This window comes from Pinus tabuliformis, chromosome 2_1, assembly GCF_031772625.1.
Source record: "Pinus tabuliformis cultivar Carrire ecotype Pingquan chromosome 2_1, CPIR1, whole genome shotgun sequence".
Lineage (NCBI taxonomy): Eukaryota > Viridiplantae > Streptophyta > Pinopsida > Pinales > Pinaceae > Pinus > Pinus tabuliformis.
In genome coordinates this window covers 546002115-546021481 of record NC_142299.1, presented here as the reverse complement: position 1 = coordinate 546021481, position 19367 = coordinate 546002115, and the positions used below count along the sequence as shown (strand labels likewise).

At 35.5% G+C, this 19367-nt stretch overlaps 2 protein-coding genes and 1 pseudogene across 2 annotated transcripts; 2 read left to right on the top strand and 1 right to left on the bottom strand.

Moving 5' to 3' along the window:
- The first annotated feature begins 972 nt into the window (after window positions 1–972).
- LOC149201489 (abscisic stress-ripening protein 1-like) lies at window positions 973–1639 on the top strand. Its single transcript, XM_089399749.1, has 2 exons — window positions 973–1284; window positions 1402–1639. Exons 1-2 carry the CDS (start codon window positions 1138–1140, stop codon window positions 1561–1563), a joined length of 309 nt encoding a protein of 102 aa, XP_089255875.1. The 5' UTR covers window positions 973–1137; the 3' UTR covers window positions 1564–1639.
- A 13099-nt stretch (window positions 1640–14738) lies between these two features.
- Window positions 14739–15293, bottom strand: LOC149201488 (secreted RxLR effector protein 78-like). The gene has a single exon (XM_089401287.1). The coding sequence runs from the start codon at window positions 15291–15293 to the stop codon at window positions 14739–14741; it is 555 nt and encodes a 184-aa protein (XP_089257413.1).
- Window positions 15294–18412: 3119 nt separating this feature from the next.
- Window positions 18413–19023, top strand: LOC149201487 (uncharacterized; annotated as a pseudogene).
- The last annotated feature ends 344 nt before the right edge of the window (window positions 19024–19367 follow it).

Genomic DNA, 19367 nt, shown 5'->3' with positions numbered 1-19367 from the left:
TCCTTTTACCATAGTTAAAATCCCCAATCCCCAAAACTTATCCCTCTAATGAAAAACTCTTTTAAAAAAACTCATATTATTATTAGAGATTAAATATCTTACTAAAAAAAATATATAAAATTTAACTTGTCTATCCCTTTTATGAAAAAACTCTTTAAAAAAACCCATAAAGATTAAATATCCTACTAAAAAACTTATATATAAATTTAACTAAATATCGTACTAAAAATTTATATATAAATTCAACTTTATCATCATAATTTATACGTTATCTTTTACTATTTCAAATATAAACAATTTCTTTTAATTAAAACGTGTAACATAAATTTCTTAAACACCTTTTCAAGGAAACTACTTGTATATTGGAATGTGCATACTTTATTTGTCCATGCGCATTTCGAGAGCATGATTACGCTGCTAAATAACATGTGTTTACTTTCCCATGGGTTCAATCACTATGTTGCACTTTATCGATCTATGTTAAACCATGTTTACCCAGAAAGGTTTATTCTGTGTATCATGGACCAGTTATTCTGATTCTGATTCAGTTAACTGGCGGTTATGCATGACGTTAATAAAATCAATGTGACACCCCGCGTACACCTGTTATAAGCTTGATTTAAATTTATTAATTATTAATATTCGTTACTTCACAATGTCACATTACTCCATCCAATTAAGCGTACCTTCCTCGCCATCATTCACTTTTTGATAAGCACAGGCTAAGTGGTCGCCGCAGACACTCTGGAAACTGCACGAACGCGTTGTCCATTCGGTTAACGATGTCAAATTAGCGCACCTCCGACTAAACACACCTTGCTCGTCGGTCTTCTCTATTGGATAAGGAGAGAAGGCCATTTGGAAACCGCGCATGCGTGAACGCTGTTTCCACACGGTATAGCGTGTTTAATATTCAACCCTGGCTATATATATCGGACTAATTCCCTAACATTCATTCATGTAAATCTAATCTGCTCAGCAATTTGAGTATTGTAGGCGGGTAAAAGTCATTGTATGCATTTCCTTACATTGCATCGGGATCTAATTATTCAAATCTGTTTTGATTATTGGAAGGGTATATAAGTGGTTTTCGAATTTCCTTTCAAACCGTTGTAATTGAAATCAATTTCGGAAAGGATGTCTGAGAATAAACACCATCACAAGAACCAGAACGCCGACTCGGAGGCGACGCCGTACGAGAAAGCGATGAAGGAGGAGAAGCACCATAAGCGAATGGAGCATTTAGGTGAACTGGGAGCAGTCGCTGCTGGAACGTTTGCACTGGTACTATACATATATATCTGTTATTCTGTAATTTTTAGTAAGTTGATAAACTAAATCAGGTTTATAGAGTTTACCTATACAATTATAGGATTACTAATTCTCTCATTGGGTATGCAGTACGAGAAACATAAAGCAAAGAAGGATCCAGAGAACGCGCACAGGCACAAGATTGAGGAGGAGATTGCAGCAACAGCTGCAGTCGGAGTTGGGGCCTATGCCTTCCACGAGCATCACAAAAAGAAGGCAGCCAAAAAGGAAGTAAAAGATCACAATTTCTAGCCACCTGCGCCCCGTACCTATGCTTTAAAACAGTTTTCATTCTTTCGCTGAAAAAGCCATCCGTCATGTTCACACTGGCTTCAGCTTCATTCGTTCATTGTATCTCTTTATGATCCTAATAAGCATTTTAACGTAAATAGGATGCTGTTATTGTTATTACTATTTGTATGGTGATTCTTAGTCCACCAACACCTCTATTCCAATTCCATACCTCCAAAATTCCGAAATCAATCAATTCCATACCTCCAAAATTTTCATGCCTTAAAAGGACTGATTTAACATACTAGTCAACCTAATTATACCATTGGGAATGAAAGATACTTCTTAATATCTTTCGACTTGGGAAAAATGGTTGGTTTTTTTTTCTTAATCTAAATGCATTTATAATTAAAAAACGATTGTGTATTTTATAATTGATTATATATATATATTGATGAAAATTACATTCCACTATATTCAAAAAAATACTTTATAAAAAATACATATCTTCCAAACTTGATTTTACAAATACCATTATAAAATGTTTGCCTTTTTATCAAATGCCTAGATGTTCATTCACATTCCCCACTTTCCCATGACAAGTGGCTTAGCTGTTAGGAATGTGGACTATTGAAATGCCCTCTCATTCTCATTCTCATTCTCCTCCACTCTTGGAATAAAAAAATCCAAAAAATCTGATGGGCTATTTATGCCCCATCATAAAAGTCCTTAATTCACTAATCTATTTCAACTTCTATTCTTCCTTTAGATGTTTGGCTTTTTGGAGTAAGATTTGGGGAGAGAATATTACGGTTTTTAGCCTTGGTAACTTTAGCATTTATGTCGAGGGTTTGGGAAGAGCTTTTGCTTGGGACTGACAGTGGTGGAACTTTCGGTAAGATCCAATGATACCAATGGAATGATTATGGTAACAATAATGAAATGATTCTCTTAAATTTTGGGATTTTGTAACAACAATTGAATGATTTCAGATTGTGCTATTGGTAAGGTTTTGTGTCATTCTTCATTAATTTTTTTTCAAAATTATGCTATTCTTGGTAAGGTTTTGTGTCATTCTTAATTTGTTTTTTAACAATTGTGCCATTTTTTTAACTTAGGAAAGGATGATTTTCTAGAGATTGTCTCTCCATTCTAATCCATCCCATGGATTTGTTTCATTTTAAATAATGTGTTAGCCTAAGAGCCTCAGCTTTTAGAATAATTTGATTTTCGATGTTGCACATAAAATAAGTTGTGAAATATAATTGGCTTGCAAATCACCCACAATCGGACATAGGGAATTACATCAACCTGGACATGACTAGAAACAAGGAATTACATCAACTTATTTGGATAAGACAATAAGTATAATTAGTACTCCAATAAACTAACTAACCACTTATCACTTAATCAAAAAAAAAACCTTCACCACTCATCCAAGAAGCTTGTTTTTTGCCATCACTAGAGCTCAAGACTACAAATATCAAGATGCGTACAATGTTTCTAGCAATAAATGAAGAATTGGAGACCTTGCCTTTGTAATCATATTCCATAACTAATAACTGAAATAACTAATGTTGAAGCTTGCTTATGGATTTAACATGGGTTGTTGAATTGATTGACAATATTCCTGATATGTAATAATTAATGTTGAAGCTTACTTTTAAATTTAACAAAGGTTGTTGAATTTCACTATTGCAGTTTCATTTTTCTTAAATTTAATTTCTTCATTTTACCCTTTCAAAAATCAATATACACTGAAATATGGAAAAAAAACTTGCTAAAAACACAATTCATAAAGATTTAGATTTCAATACAAATAAGTACAATTTATAAACATATAAATTTTAATACGTTTAACAAATTTATATTTGAAAAAATAAATAATTATAATTTATATATATATATATATATAATTATAATTTTTCATGTTAGGAAATTTTAATTTAAATAATATATATGATTTAAATATATTATAAAAAATTAAATGATATATCTTTTAATATTAAAAATTCTAAAATTCCATAACATTTCCTTTGAAGGTTATACATAAGTGTTATGTTTTGATAGGTAATTACATTATAAGAAGTGGTTTGTCCTACCATGCTTGAAATGTCCAAATAGCAGTACTTGAGTAACTCGCACGTTCTAAGCTTTATTTTTACTTTATTTCAACAATTTGCTTCCATCTTTTGTCTCTTTGACTCTTCTGTGTTTTTCCATAGTTGTATTCAACCTTTTTTATTCCAACTTTGCCTTACCAAACGTATTCGAGTCGCATCTTCCTCTACTAGGGTTAGTGGTTAGGCATGGGCATGGATAAACGCGATAAAAATCATTAAATGTCGTTCTTTGATGGCTTCATGGGGTTTCGTTGTTGAAGAAAGCCGGAGAAATGCTATCATTAGGGTTTTCCTTGCATAAAGGTTTTAAGTGGTTAAATGGGGTTATTTGGTGGCTTCTTTATGCGGTTTGTTGTTGAAGAAGTGAAAATAACTATGAGGGTTTTCTTGTATCAAGGTTTAGGTTTTAGCTGGTTTTAACTTTTAAATGGTGAAATATTAAGATTTTATTTGATGTATTATTTATTTTAGGTTTAAAATAATTGTTAATATTAAAATAAATTTGATATTATATTATTGTTGTATTATTAATTTTTATTTTAATATTACAGAATTATTTTTAATATTTAGTTCTATTATTAATAATATTAATAATGTTATTGATATTAATATTAATAATATTATTGTTTATGGGTTTTGGATAGATGGTGATTGAGCGCTATGTTAAGGAATTCTTTGATGTGAAGTTAATAGTTTAATTCTCTCCCCCGATTAGGATGTTAAGGCACTCTTTGATGTGAAGTTAATAGTTTAATTCCCTCCCCCGACTAGGATGATATATCGGACATGATGAAGATGTAGTCCTCCCAAGCTTAGAAAAAAAAATGTTAATAATATTATTAACAATAATATTTGTAACTCCTTGATTGGGATGCTATTTTGATTTATGATTATTTGTTAGGTCTTGCCGGACAACAATCAAGCCTGTAATCAATAAACTGTCGAGGTTGTAATCATGCATCGCAAAATTCCTCCAAGTGAGATATGTCTCAATTAATTTAGGTTTTGTGGAACATTCCCCTCGAAATCATCTTGATTCCTCACGATAGTTCTTAAATTGGATCTCATGTTCCGGTTAATGTGTATGTCTCAGTCCCTTTATTTCCCCCTCCATTCCATCTTCCAGGAGGTAGGTGTTGACAAAAGAAACAAAAACATTATTTTCTCTTCAAAAAATATCAGAAGCTAATGCTCTTGGTTCAATGACTCTCATCTATGAAATATGGTTAGAGAAAGGGGTAGAGAGAGACGTGAAGGATGAGGATGAGGGAATTCACCCCAGTCTACCTAGCACAATGAAAATGTAGAATTGTTTCACTCTGATATACTAGCCTACATATGCATCATGGTGGCTTCGATGGAGGCTGAGTGTAGGTGTTTAGGTGATGGTCCTTGGGAAGTTCAAAAAAAATTTGTGCACCATATTTGGATGTTGGAGGGCGAGGGAAAAGTAGAACGAAGGATGACATAGGTGGGTATTCAATTCAACAATACCCATCTAGCGCTATCCAATCTACCCATGGCCATAGGCATTGATTTACCTCATGTTACTCTAACTTTTGCAACGACTAACTCCATCGAAAACTCCGTTGATTTAATTCCACACACCAACCTAGTTCCCCTCCTCTCCCTTCTCCTCTAGTGGAAAAAGTGAAAGGAAAAGGCATTGTTGTCCAAGGATCATTTCCCAGCGAAAAACCTCAATAAAAGGCTGATAATTAGCTGAAGTCTCCCACAAGTGTAAACCACACCACTGAATCAGAACCCTTTGAGGAAGAAACATTTTCCTATCGCTGCTTTATCATAGAAGAAAATGGATAAAAGGGTACACCTAGAAATGTTGCAGTAGGCGAAGAAGACCACAACAAAGCACAAGAGCGCCAAATAGTTCGAGAGGGAAGTAAAAACATTGATGAGATCTCCCAATATGCTTTATTTGAAAAAGTATTTCTTTAGATTATTATGTTGTTTAAGTTTCTATGGTCACACTGGTAGGTATCCCTTTTGCAGGGTCTTTGTTTAGTTTTATTTGTCCTATCTACATTTTTGTATGGCCGATGATTTCCAACCATATATTTGCTCATACTAAAGGACCAACTAGTTTCCCTTTCACAGGACATGATCGATCTCTATCTCTTTTCAATCCAGAATTAGCACTTTGCATACTTCTCCTCATTTCAACTATACTTTTATAGTTCTTCTCACAATTTACTCTATGTAAAATATTTTTGGTAATATAATGTTTCCTACTTGCCCAGAAAAAAATAACAATATTGTTAAAAATATAATATTAATAAAAACAATTCTAATAATGCCATTAATAAGATTAATAAATTTATCATGTTACATTAATAAATCCAATATATTATTAAAAAAATTAACAATATTAACAACATTAATAATTCACTTATTGAGGCTCATTCTACAACCGAGTGTGAAGGCGATGTGTAACTATGTTGGTGATGTGTAACTATGTCGACGTGTGTTCCTTTGTAAATGAAAATAAAATATTATCTAAATAGAAAAACAAGGTCAACTATAATAAAAGGGAAAAAATTATATGTTATGCGTGTTTAATTAGTTGTGAATATAAACTAATATAATTTCATGTGAACTAAATAGAATTAAAAAAATGTGTGAGTAAGATGCTTAAACCTTACACTTTTTAAAAATATTTTAATACATGATTTAAAGAAAAAACAATTTGATGATCTACATTAACTAATTTTTGTTGATATCAACTTTATATATCCCTATATATAGAAAAAATTGTTAAAAGAAATTATTTGAATGTTGTATGTAACAAAATATCAAATGTGGTTTACGAATAAAGTATTTTAATATGAATTAAAAATATATTAATAACCCAAAAAACCATTTTAATGTGGCCTAATAAAATCACTCAATGCACATGTTATGTTTAAAATAATTTATATATTGTTTTAAAAAATAATGAGTATCATATAAACTTATTGAAAAATATAAGTTTTTTTGGTTAAAACATTTGAAGTGGTCTATGCATTTTAATCTTTAACACTTTATTAGGTATATGTTTGTTTGTCAAAATCTAACAAAGATCTTTTGGAATTACAAGTTAAAGTAATGTAATCTCTATAGCATTAAAAAATAAAATTTAAACAATGAAAAATTACACATTATTTTTTGCACTCTAAACTGAGTTTCCACATGAAAAAATTTGATCCCTCGAAACTCATGTTAGATCCCCACTTAAGATGAATCTATGCTAGTTTTATTATAATAAATTTTTATTAATGTTAAGAATAATATTAGAATTATTATTATTATTGATGTTATTAATAATATTCAATAATTACATTAATATTACCAATAATACAATTATTATTAGCATTAACAATGATACATTAATTATAACTATTGATATGATTAATGTAATAATATTATTATATGTAACTAGTCATGTTATTATTACATATAATAATTCATTTTACTTTAATGTAATAATGTTTTTATACTATTATAATGTAGTTGTTAAGGTTATTAAATATATTAGTGGTATTATTAATATTGTCATTATTAATAACATTTAGGTCGTAGTGTTAACATTAATAATAATAATGTTGATGATGATATTGTTATCAATGCATATAAGTAATGAGGAAGGAAATTAATACTAATAAACCATCATCATTATCACTAATATTGATAATAAGATTAACAATGTTCTATTATTAATATTAATTTATTAATTATAACACACATATACACTTAATATTTTTAATATAATAATATTTATGTAAGGATAATATTGTTATTATTAATATAATATTAGTAACAATAATAATGTTAGTATAAATAAACTTAAAAGTGTTATATTTCCTTAATACCCAATAAATTTATTTGTAATTTTTCAAGGGTAAAAATCTAGAAATATAAACAACAAATGTTCTAGAAACTTAAATCACAAATGCACTAAGTTTTCTAACATGCACAACAAAAGATAAATTAGAAGACAAACACTTCAATACATAAAAACACAAGATATACCTAGGACACCCCAAGTCCAGGAAAACTGCAACGTTGTGTGTATTCTATTATTCTAATCTCCAACAAAGGATTTTCATTTAAGAATTACAAAGGAAAAATTCCTAGTTTACCACAAGTAAAATACTCGTCCACTCTTTAACTATATCAATTCCCTTCATGGCTATTAGATCTACAAAATTCCTGCACAAACCAACAATTTGATCCACACATGCAAGCACACTTTTTCTCTCCTACATGCACGTGTGAATGCACCGTTGCACTTAGTTGTAGATGATCTCTACTCCCATGCACCTATGCATTAACAATGTTAATGCATTATTATTAACATTAATAGCATTACCAATAATACAATTATTATTAGCATTAATACAATGTTAAGTTATTAACGATGATACATTAATTATAACATAAATACACTATTGATATGATTAATGTAATAATATTATTATATGTAATCAGTCATGTTATTGTTACATCTAATAATTCATTTTACTTTAATCTAATCATGTTTTTATACTATTATAATGTTGTTATTAATGTTATTTAATATATTAACGGTATTATTAATATTACGATTATCCATAACATTTAGGTCATAGTGTTAACATTAAAAATAATAATGTTGATGATGATATTATTATCAATATATATAAGAAATGAGGAAGGAAATTAATATTAACAAACCATCATCATTATCACTAATATTAATAATAAGATTAACAATGTTCTATTGTTAATATTAATTTATTAATTATAACACACACATATATACTTAATATTTTTAATATAATAATATTTATGTAAGGATAATATTGTTATTATTAATGTTAATATCAGTAACAATAATAATGTTAGTATAAATAAACTTAAAAGTGTTATATTTCCTTAATACCCAATAAATTTATTTGTAATTTTCCAAGGGTAAAAATCTAGAAGTATAAACAAAAAATGTTCTAGAAACTTAAATCACAAATGCACTGAGTTTTCTAACATGAACAACAAAAGATAAATTAGAAGACAAACACGTCAATACATAAAAACACAAGATATACCTAGGACACCCCAATTCCTGGAAAACTACAATGTTGTGTGTATTCTATTATTCTAATCTCAAGCAAAGGATTTTCATCTAAGAACTACAAGGGAAAAATTCCTAGTTTACCACAAGTAAAATACTCGTCCACACCTTAGTTAAATCGATTCCCTTCATGGCTATTGGATCTACAAAATTCCTGCACAAACCAACAATTTGATCCACACATGCGAGCACACTTTCTCTCTCCTACATGCACGTGTGAATGGACCATTGCACTTAGCTATAGATGCTCGAATCTCACTCGATTTATTCTTCTCAAATGTTGAGGTCTACAATCTGCCAAAACCCTCACTCTTCCTTCACTTCTCTTTCACACCTACTTGTGCTCAACTGAATTGCCACCAACTCCCATGCACCTATGCCGCAACTCTCTAATCTCACTTCCTGAGTCACGCCCTCCTTTTCTAATAAATGTTGTGGTTGTATCAAACTTAAAATCTCTGCAAATTTTGCTATGTGTTCCTTCTTGTACCCTTTCTTTCTCTTAGTGAATTTAGTAGTGTAATGCCCAAACTGGTGGCACGAGAAATACTTGATCTTGCTGTGGTATTTGTTCTTATTCTCTCCATTGGTACCCAACTCCCTACGAACATTACTCTTTTTATCCTTACACCTGGTCCCTTTCCAGCCTAAAGTGAAAATTTCTTGATCTTACTTCTGTTTAACATGAGATGCAACTAGATTTTATCTATGAATCTCCCCTTGGAAATAGTCAACCCACAAATTCGTCCAATCTACAATGTGTTCTCAAGCACATATCCCAAATGTGTAGGCTTGCCATGATTTGGTGAAACACAAAACAACAAAATTTACTAGTTCCCTTTCTTGAACTATCTCACCCCCATTAGACAACATTTCCCTTACTTTGGGAAACTTGTTAAGGAAAGAAACCATTGAATCTGAGTTAGATATTTTAATTGTCCTGAGCTTGTCGTTCAGTACCAGCTTTCTGGCCTCACTCGAACCTTTATAAAGAATTATTATCGTAGTCCAGATTTATTTGGATTTCTTATTCCTAATTAGGTGAGCAATAATGTGGTCTTTGACTCCTTCGAGGATAGTCCTTTTTTCCTCAGCATCCATTTTATTATGCTGAGCCAACTATTGAGGATCTATTGGTGTGGTTGGGATAGTATCAACAAAATGTCAAGCCCCTTATTCCTGCAGCACCACTTCTATCCTTTCATTCCGTAAATCAAAGTTAGATGCATCATTAAATTGGTCTTCATATATGAGACCCTCATATGCCACACTGCTAAATTACATTGTTAAATACAAATCACACTAGTAGATTCATTGCACACTACTCAAAACCCTAACAACTAAATCGACATGATAACTTTCTTCCTCTAAATCACATAATTTTCTCTTGAAGATAAAATATGTTCATGTTCCTTAATAAAAAACTAATCTCTCATACCATGTTAGATTTCTTTAAAACTCGGTGAACTGATTTGTAATTTTCTAGAGGAAAAAATCAAGAGATATAAACTATTGATATTATGGAAACTTAAATCACAAACACACTAAGTTTTCTAACATTCATAATGGAAGATAAGTCATAAGACAAATGTGACAACACATAACACAAGATATACCCAGGAAACACCAAATCTCGGGAGAACCTGCAACATTTTGTGTATTTTATTATTCTTCTGCAATAAATTTTTTTCTTTAGATAATTACAACAAGGGAAAAATTTCGAGTATGTCACAAGTGAAATACTCATCCACTCTCCAGCTAAATTGATTCCCTTCCTATGCACTAGATCTGTGAAATTCCTGCACAAACCAACAATTTGACCAACCTTAGTCGTTTCTCTTGGAAAGAAATCAAAGCATCATTTTCAACCATATTCAATCATAGGCAATATATTGAACATTCCAAATTCAACAACAGAATAGACGTTACTATAGTCATTAAAGTTAATATATATAAGCTAAATAACGATTTGTGTTTATGTGATTATAGGTAATTGAAAACAATTCTAGACCTTCAAAAGTGTTTTTCCAGCCATGGCATTGGGAATAATTCCCTTGAGTTATTGGTCATAGCTTAAATGAGTGATTTAACATAGTATTTAATCTAGTCTTTGGTATTGTATTTAAATTTTTTACTCCACGACAATTGAGTGTTTTTTAGCTTTGCATCTCCAGTTTACATATGTACTATATAAGGTCGCACATTTTTAATTACAATTTATTGGAATTTCAAGATAAGGTGTAATTAGACTCATGTTTTTCAAATTGTCATTTTATCGTTTAATGTGTATTGACAATCAATGTACCATAAAATTTCTAGCTTTCATTGCGTGTTAATATTTTTTATTAATTTTATTTAAGTTTTGGTAAATAATTATATGAAAATGTAATTTTGAATTATTGAAACTGTATAATTTTAAATTAAGAGAAGTTTTCGAAACAAAATTTAAAATATAAAAGTTAATTATTTAAGTTTTAAAAATCACAACTTTATTTATTTATTTATTTATTTGTGTAAATTAGATGATATATTAGATCACAAAAATGTTACATATAGTTACAAAAAGGGGCCTACCATTTTCAGAGGGAAAAGAGAAAATGCAGACGTGCCAAACCAAAGACCACTTATATAAGCCCTGTAGCCGATCGCTGTATAGACAGGAAACATACTACGTAATAACTAACACAAACTTAACCTGAGTCACACATAAACCGAAACAGAAAACGACCAACCACACAGGGTTTCCAAACATAAAGAGAGCAACTGCTATCAAAGAAGGCTTCTTAAAGGCCCACCGAAGCTTACATTCATTAGACATAGACAAAACCAAAAGCAAAGGATAAGCAAGAACCATTAGCAGAATACCGCCCATCAGGAATCCTAGTGGTCGCTATTGGCGACACCTAGAGAACCAACAACACTCAGATCAACACCATCATCTCCCTTAGGAACACTGCGGGGCTGTGGCCTCTAATTATGTTTGTTTTGGGGTCATCTTCAGTGATTTCAATAGAGACATTTAGCCCATGGTGCATGTACAGCTTGAAGAGCTTAATAAACCCTCCCAGACTATGAGCAAGCATTTTAATTTCTTCCATGAGGGAATTGATGGTAATCTCCATCTTGTCCAGCCGCGCTGAATTCTTGGCAGAGGAAAGGGAGTTCACCTGGTAGGCCTCCTTGAAAGTGGCACCTTGCATGCACATGGCTTTTGCAAGCATCGCTTTCATCTGCTAAGCCACACTATGCATTCTCAGGAACTGGGTAGCTCTGGTTGTTGGGGTGCATGGTTCTGAGATCCAGTCAACCTCCTTGATGATGGCTTTACTGTCCATCCCCTCACTAGCTTTGTCCACCTCAATTTGGAGCTCTTCAATAATCTGTTTTCCTTTTTTGGAGACGGAAGCCTCATAATCCTTCCGGGCTCTCTTTAAGTCTCTGGCAGCTTTGGAGCTGTGGAGGTTGTGCTCCGCCATGGCAAGATTGCAGGTACAGACTATTGAAATGGGAATTCCTATACACGAAGCCATAAACACAGGGCTAAGCTTTGAGGAATACTGTCAGTAGGTGAATCTTTCCCAATTGGCTCTGTATAAATAGTGAGAGACTTTGATTGAGGGGTCGCGATCTTAACTGAAACTTTCGTCTTTTCCATGTTTCTAACAGCCTAGATCCCCAACAAGTGACTGACAACATTCCTCTTATTACGGTTGAGTGCATTCAGACTCCCACGCTTATCACTTAAGAGAAGAGGCCACGCGTACCCCAAATCGTAAAAGGTATGCTGATCTTCCATCTTTTCCGATGCAAGACAAAGGACAACCGCTACCGATGCCACCACCAGGCATTAAGGATTAGGAAATAAGCATTAGGAGAAAACCACATTCTTCATTGATGATCGGTACCTTGTAAGCCGTCCTCCTCTCTTGACACACCTATGAGGTCTTGCCTTGAGATTTGAAGGCATTTGTTCCTAAGATTAGCACATGCGATGCTCTACCAACACGTGTCAATGTCATCATTTGGGTGGTTGACCGCGTGGTTGGCTAGGCTATCTGCCATTGCATTCGTACTGTGCCTGATTGCCTACAGAACGACTCCATTAAGAGGGGAGAGATGTTTGGCGATGAGCGTGGTGACCATGGCGAGGCACCAATGCTTAGTAACCTTCTCAGAACGTGAACCATTTTGCATTTTCCTCACAACATTAATGGCTAAGAACGAGTCTCCTTCCAATATTGCTGCCCCACTACCCAAGTGGATTAGGATTTTCAAACCCTGCTCCAGAGCTGCAAATTCTGCCTCGTTGTTAGTGGCTTCCTGCAGAGATTTGTTGTAGATATAAATAATTTCCCCTTTTTCATTGCATATGACACCTCCAAGGCCGTCCGGGCCAGGGTTGCCTCGACAGGCTCCATCAAAGTTTAATTTGTGGAACCCCGAGATAGTAGGTTACCAGGATAGCAGAGAAGGAGCGGTTTGAGGTCTCTGCGCCAGAGAATTGACACCAGTTGCAGTACTCATGCCAAATAGCTGCAGAATTCGACTGTCATTAGTGGAAAGCCTGTTTGTATGTTCTGCTTTACTACTGGTAAGGGCAATTTCTCACAAATTTTGCATGATGCTTGTTTTGATGGTATCTAGCTGCCTAGATTTCCTCTGAAAAATTCTTCTATTTCTCTCTTTCCATGTGGACTAGATTATAAAATTGAGGCTTAGCCTCCATAGGATGTTTACAGTGTCGCAGCTAGAATATTTGGTTTTCCAATTGGCTATGTTGTCTTGTATGGACTCTTTGTTCCTGTCTATTTGTCTGAAGATCTCCTCCATCCATACCCATAGTTCACTGGTCCATTCGCACTTGTTGAGGAGATGATTCATAGACTCCTATTCTTTTTCATAGAGGGGACATCGAGATGGACCAATGAAGCCTTTTTTGCATAGGTTCTCCCAAGTGAGGATCTTACAATGCATTAGGAGCCATAAGAAAGTCTTTATCTTCGGCCAGATGGTGGGATCCCATAAATTATTGTGCCAAATCACTTTCTCTTGCAAATCCCTATGTTCTAAGTAAAGTCTGCCTTCCTTTAGGTTGAAGGTGCCTCCATCAAGTTTGCCCCACCTTAGTTGACCTTCATCCTAAGAGTAGCGGATCGTCCTCTTATCGAGACAAGAGTTCAAAGATAAGAGAAGGTTGCCCATCACATCTGCCTGTCGGGGAGTATTAGGGTGTCAATGTCTCCATCGCTGGCCCGTGATACTTTCAGTCTCTTATTGGTTCACCCTGAGTTTTCCTTATTCCTGATACCTATGCTACAGGGGAAGATAATCAGGACTCTCAAGCTTTGGAAGTTGTTGCCAAGCATCTTCCAAGAAGAGATTTTTGCTACAAGCAGTGATCTTGTTTGATGTTTCGATTAGCCCATGCCAGGTTCCAAATGGGGAATCTGGCTAGAGGGTGTCTGTGATTCCTTGACCCAGCTCCACCAGAGCTTGGCACCACAGGCTTTCTTTACTGTGTTTGGGTCTTGACATCCCAGACCACCCAGAATCTTGGGTTTACAAATTTTTTCCCACGCTACTAGAGCCCATTTCTATTTTTCATCTTTTCCAGACCATAGGAAGGTTCTCTGAATGTTTCTGATTTTTTGGAGAACACCTTTGGGAACCTGAAGGATGGAGAGCATATACCGAGGAATAACATGTAGGACAACCTTAGTCCTGACAAGCCAGCCAGCGAAGTTAAGGACCCTATTATTCCAGTGATTACTCCATTCTTCGAGATTGGATAACAGTTTCTCCTAGTGGAGCTTTTGCTAGGGTTTGTTAGTGAGATGGATCCCGAGATATTTAGAGGGAAGGCTTTTCCTTCTGAACCCAAGGATAGTAGTAATACTCTTTTGGATCGCTAAGTGAGTATTAAAAAAGAAAATGGAGTACTTATCCAAATTAAGGTCAATACCTGTCGCTTAACTGAAGAGATCAATGATAGCCTTGAAACATTGGGCTTCCTGAACCGTTGGAGTTCCATGAAGCATGGTATCATCCACAAATTGCTGATCAGTAGTGGTTGCGCAAGGTGGCAGGGGTTGAAGGCCCTTGATATTGTTCCTTTCCTTTGTAGTTTTAATGATGTGACTCAGACCTTCCATCAAAATGACAAAAAGAAAAGGGGAAATGGGATCCCCTTGGCGAATGCCTCTAGAGGGGGCAAAGGGGACGGTGGGAGCTCCATTGACCAAAATAGAAAAGCTGGGGGATTTGACTAAGGCTAGAATCCAGTTGATCCAGCATTGTGCAAACCTAAAAGCTTCCAGAATGGCTTCTAGATACTTCCAAATGACCTTGTCATAAGCTTTAGAGAGATCCAACTGAATGATAATACCTACTTTTTTCTCGGATTGAAGAGTGTGAATCATTTCCTGAGCTAGCAAGACATTATCCATGATCTGTCTACATTCCACGTAGCCATATTGCTCCTTTGAGATTATCAAAGGGAGAATTGGCTTCATTCTGTTGGCCATTACTTTGGAGATAATTTTATAAAGAACTATTCACAGAGCAATTGGCCGAAATTTCGAAGGGGTACAGGCTGCCTTCTCTTTGGGAATAAGGGCGATGAAGGTGGAATTGACGGATTTGAGTATGGAGAAAGATTTTCGGGAATCTTCCACCACCTCTCACACTTCCAGCTGCACAATTTCCGAGCAAGCTTTGAAAAAATCAATGGTGAAGCCATCCGGCCCTGGTGCCTTACCATTAGGAATCTCTTTCACTGCTTCTTCCACCTCCTCCATGGTGACAGGGTGGTTTAAGGATTTATTTTGATCTTCAGTGATTAACCTTGGGATGGAAGTCATGACTTCCCTGATAGCGTCTTCCCTATCAATGTCTCGTTCCGTTGCTATATGGCTAAAGTGATCAGTGAGGATGGAGGAAATATCCTGATGAGAGTGGAGGGGAGTACCTTGCTCATCCTTCAACCCAGTGATTTTGTTGGTGCACCTGTTGTCTATAGCCAAACGATGGAAGAACTTGGTGTTTTTTCCCCTTCTTTGAGCCATTGTATGTGAGACTTTTGTCTCCATAATATTTCCTCCTGTTGGCATCTTCCATTCCGTTTTTGCATGAGAACTCTCTCAGTGCTAATGGAATCCTGATTGATGTCACCTTTGAGCCACTATGTATGGATTTGTGTCATCTGTTCCTCCAAGGCCTATTTGTCTTTGAAAATATTCTCGAAGACCTCTTGGTTCCAGGATCGAAGCCGAGCTTTGACGTGATTTAATCTGGGTTAGATCTGGTACATTTTGGTGCCTCTGGTGTCCAGCAGCTCGTGCCACCAATATTTGATTTTAGAAGTGAAATGTGGATGGCCCAACCAAAATTTCTAAAACCGGAAAGGTCTGTTTTGCGGAGTGCTGAGGATGGTTGCATCCAGGGTGATGGGCCAATGATCAGAGCCTCCACAAGGAATAATGTCTGATTCCACAGTGACCCCCTCAAGGAGGATGGCTTCTGCTATAAGAAAACGGTCAAGTCTAGAAGTGATCTACCTATCTCCTCCTCTTTTATTGTTCCAGGTGTATAACCCGTTTTTGGGGAGGATATCAACAAGATTTGCTGCTCTGATGAAGCTATTGAATACCTCTGCATCTCTGTTCAAAGTTCTTACCCCTCCTTTCTTTTCTACCAGTGAGGTAATCATGTTAAAATCTCCTCCATAGATGGCTTTAGCAGTGGAGTGTCTATGTTGCATCTTGGAGATGTAATCTAGCATCAACCGTTTATCCTCTAGTCTTTGGGGGCTGTAGATATTAGTGCACAGGAATGTGTTGGACTCCCCTATGATTTGCATTTCCAAGGAAATGCAAGATCTAGAAGCCTCTGCACTTATAAGATGGAGGTAGTGGGGATTCCAGAAAGTGGCGAGGCCTCCCTCCATTCCATTCCCTTCCACTTCCGTGTATTCCATTCTTTTACCTAAATTTCTACTTATTCCTTTCATTTTCTAGCTGGAGCACTTGGTTTCTTGTAAAAAAATCATGTCAGGATTTTCATTTTTGACTTTCTTCCTCAGAGGTCTTTGTTTTCTTTGGTTGTTTAGCCCTCTAGCATTCCATGAAATAATCTCCATAATTAACAAGGTTTAAGAGGAGAACGAGAAAGCCTCAAGGGCTTTCATCTTACCCTAGTTGAGGAGCATCTGACCTAGCTCATGGATTGCTTCGTTGTTTGTTCATTGACCTCTCTTTTTCTTGTGTTTGGCATTGTGGTTTGTTTGGTGTAAACCTTGGGCCTTGATGCCCAGACCCTTTGTGGTGCAAAGCCTCTTTTCTACCCTTTTATTTCTGCATCTTGCCTTGTTAGGAAGAGAAAATTGACACTCTCTACTTCCTCATCTAGGATATGTTCCATTACTTTCTGCTTCCATTGCTCCACCATGGTATTGAGATCCATGCCTTCCCTATCTATTATGTCACTGAGTTCCATATCCTCTATTCCTATTTCACTGGTTGTCATTTCCGCATCTCCTTCTAAGTCTTTTTCCAACTCAGCACCTTGTAGAATCTCATTTGTCGGATCTGTATTGGGACCTTGGGCTTCCTGTGAAGGAACATCCTGGACTTCCTACGTTAGGTCTGGCACTTGGGGATTTTCAGCTGAAACTATTCCGAACCCAAGAACTTCAAAGGCATTTACAGTTACTTTGATGGAGGTGCCTGTTTTGGGTTGGTTTCTCCGATTGGCTCGCTGTCTCCCATTTGGACGGGAAAAACCTTCCTGATCCTTGCCTGTGTTTTCCTTGGCTTTCTTAGTTGGCTTATTCATTAGGCATTCCCTAAACAGGTGTCCATGTTCGTGGCACTTCCGACACTGAAAGGGGATTTGTTCATAATCTATGCCTTGAAAGAAGACTTCATCTCTAAATTCTAGACATAAAGCTTCATGTAACGCACCTAAAACATCCATTTCGACACATATTCTTGCACAAGAGGTGCGCCTTTTTTGGCAGGGTGGCTTCCAAGGCTTGGATGAAGGTTCTCAGTTTGTTGCCTATTTGTTCCAATGCTGCAGGTCTCCAGTAATCAATGGGGAGAGAGAATAGGTGAATCCAAACAGTTACTTGCATGAATGTTTCCTATTCTGGTGCAAAGTTTAGTTTCCAGGGTCTCATATAGACGCCTGCTGAGGCATAGAAATATGGTCCTCCATCAATAATGTGATCGTTGTCTTCCAGGTTCGCAAAGACAATAGTGAAGAACCCTTTGGCCCCCAGGTGTAACCTCACATCTCCCTTAGGCTTCCATTGTTCCTTGATCCAGAAACAGAGGACTTTTTTCGTAGGCCAAAAGCCCATGAACTTACAGATCACTACATGTATTGACATATGGTCTCTATAAGCTTGCATTTTAGGGTCGGTGATAACAACCCGCAGACTCTCTATCTTTTTGGGATTGCAGAGCCCCAGTTCCTCCTGTTTTCTTGTCTTTGTGGCAGATCCCTCCAGATTTGGGCCGTGCTGGGGCAGGGCCTCCGTTCCAGGGAAATATACGGTATAGCGTGTTTAATATTCAACTCTGGCTATATATATACCGAAGTAATTCCCTTCCATTCATTCACGTAATCTAATCTACTCAGCAATTTGAGTATTGTAAGCGGGTAAAAGTCATTGTCTGCATTTCCTTACATTGCATCGGGATCTAATTATTCAATCTGTTTTGATTATTGTAAGGGTATACAAGTGGTTTTCGAATTTCCTTTCAAACCGTTGTAATTGAAATCAATTTCGGAAAGGATGTCTGAGAATAAACACCATCACTTCCACCATCACAAGAACCAGAACGCCGACTCGGAGGCGAGGCCGTACGAGAAAGCGATGAAGGAGGAGAAGCACCATAAGTGAATGGAGCATTTAGGTGAACTGGGAGCAGTCGCTGCTGGAACGTTGGAACGTTTGCACTGGTATATATATATATATATATATATATATCTTATTCTGTAATTTTTAGTAAGTTGATAAACTAAATCAGCTTTATAGAGTTTACCTATATAATTATAGGATTACTAATTCTCTCATTGGGTATGCAGTACGAGAAACATAAAGCAAAGAAGGATCTAGAGAACGTGCACAGGCACAAGATTGAGGAGGAGATTGCAACAACAGCTGCAATGGGAGCTGGGGGCTATGCCTTCCACGAGCATCACAAAAAGAAGGCAGCCAAAAAGGAAGTAAAAGATCACCATTTCTAGCCACCTGCGCCCCGTACCTATGCTTTAAAACAGTTTTCATTCTTTCGATGAAAAAATTCATCCGTCATGTTCACACTGGCTTCAGCTTCATTCGTTCATTGTATCTCTTTATGATCCTAATAAGCATTTTAACGTAAATACTTAATAGTATTGTGATGTTGTTATTGTTATTACTATTTGTATGGTGATTCTTAGTCCACCAACACCTCTATTTCAATTCCATACCTCCAAAATTCCGAAATCAATCAATTCCATACCTCCAAAAACTTATTTAACATACTAGTCAACCTAATTATACCATTGGGAATGAAAGATACTTCTTAATATTTTTCGACTTGGGAAAA

Bases quoted from the DNA above. Each gene is read 5' to 3' on its own strand.
- LOC149201488 (XM_089401287.1), bottom strand. From the start codon at position 15,293: ATGGCCAACAGAATGAAGCCAATTCTCCCTTTGATAATCTCAAAGGAG.
- LOC149201489 (XM_089399749.1), top strand. From the start codon at position 1,138: ATGTCTGAGAATAAACACCATCACAAGAACCAGAACGCCGACTCGGAG. The intron at 1,285-1,401 runs GTACTATACATA...TTGGGTATGCAG, and splicing joins CTGCTGGAACGTTTGCACTG to TACGAGAAACATAAAGCAAA.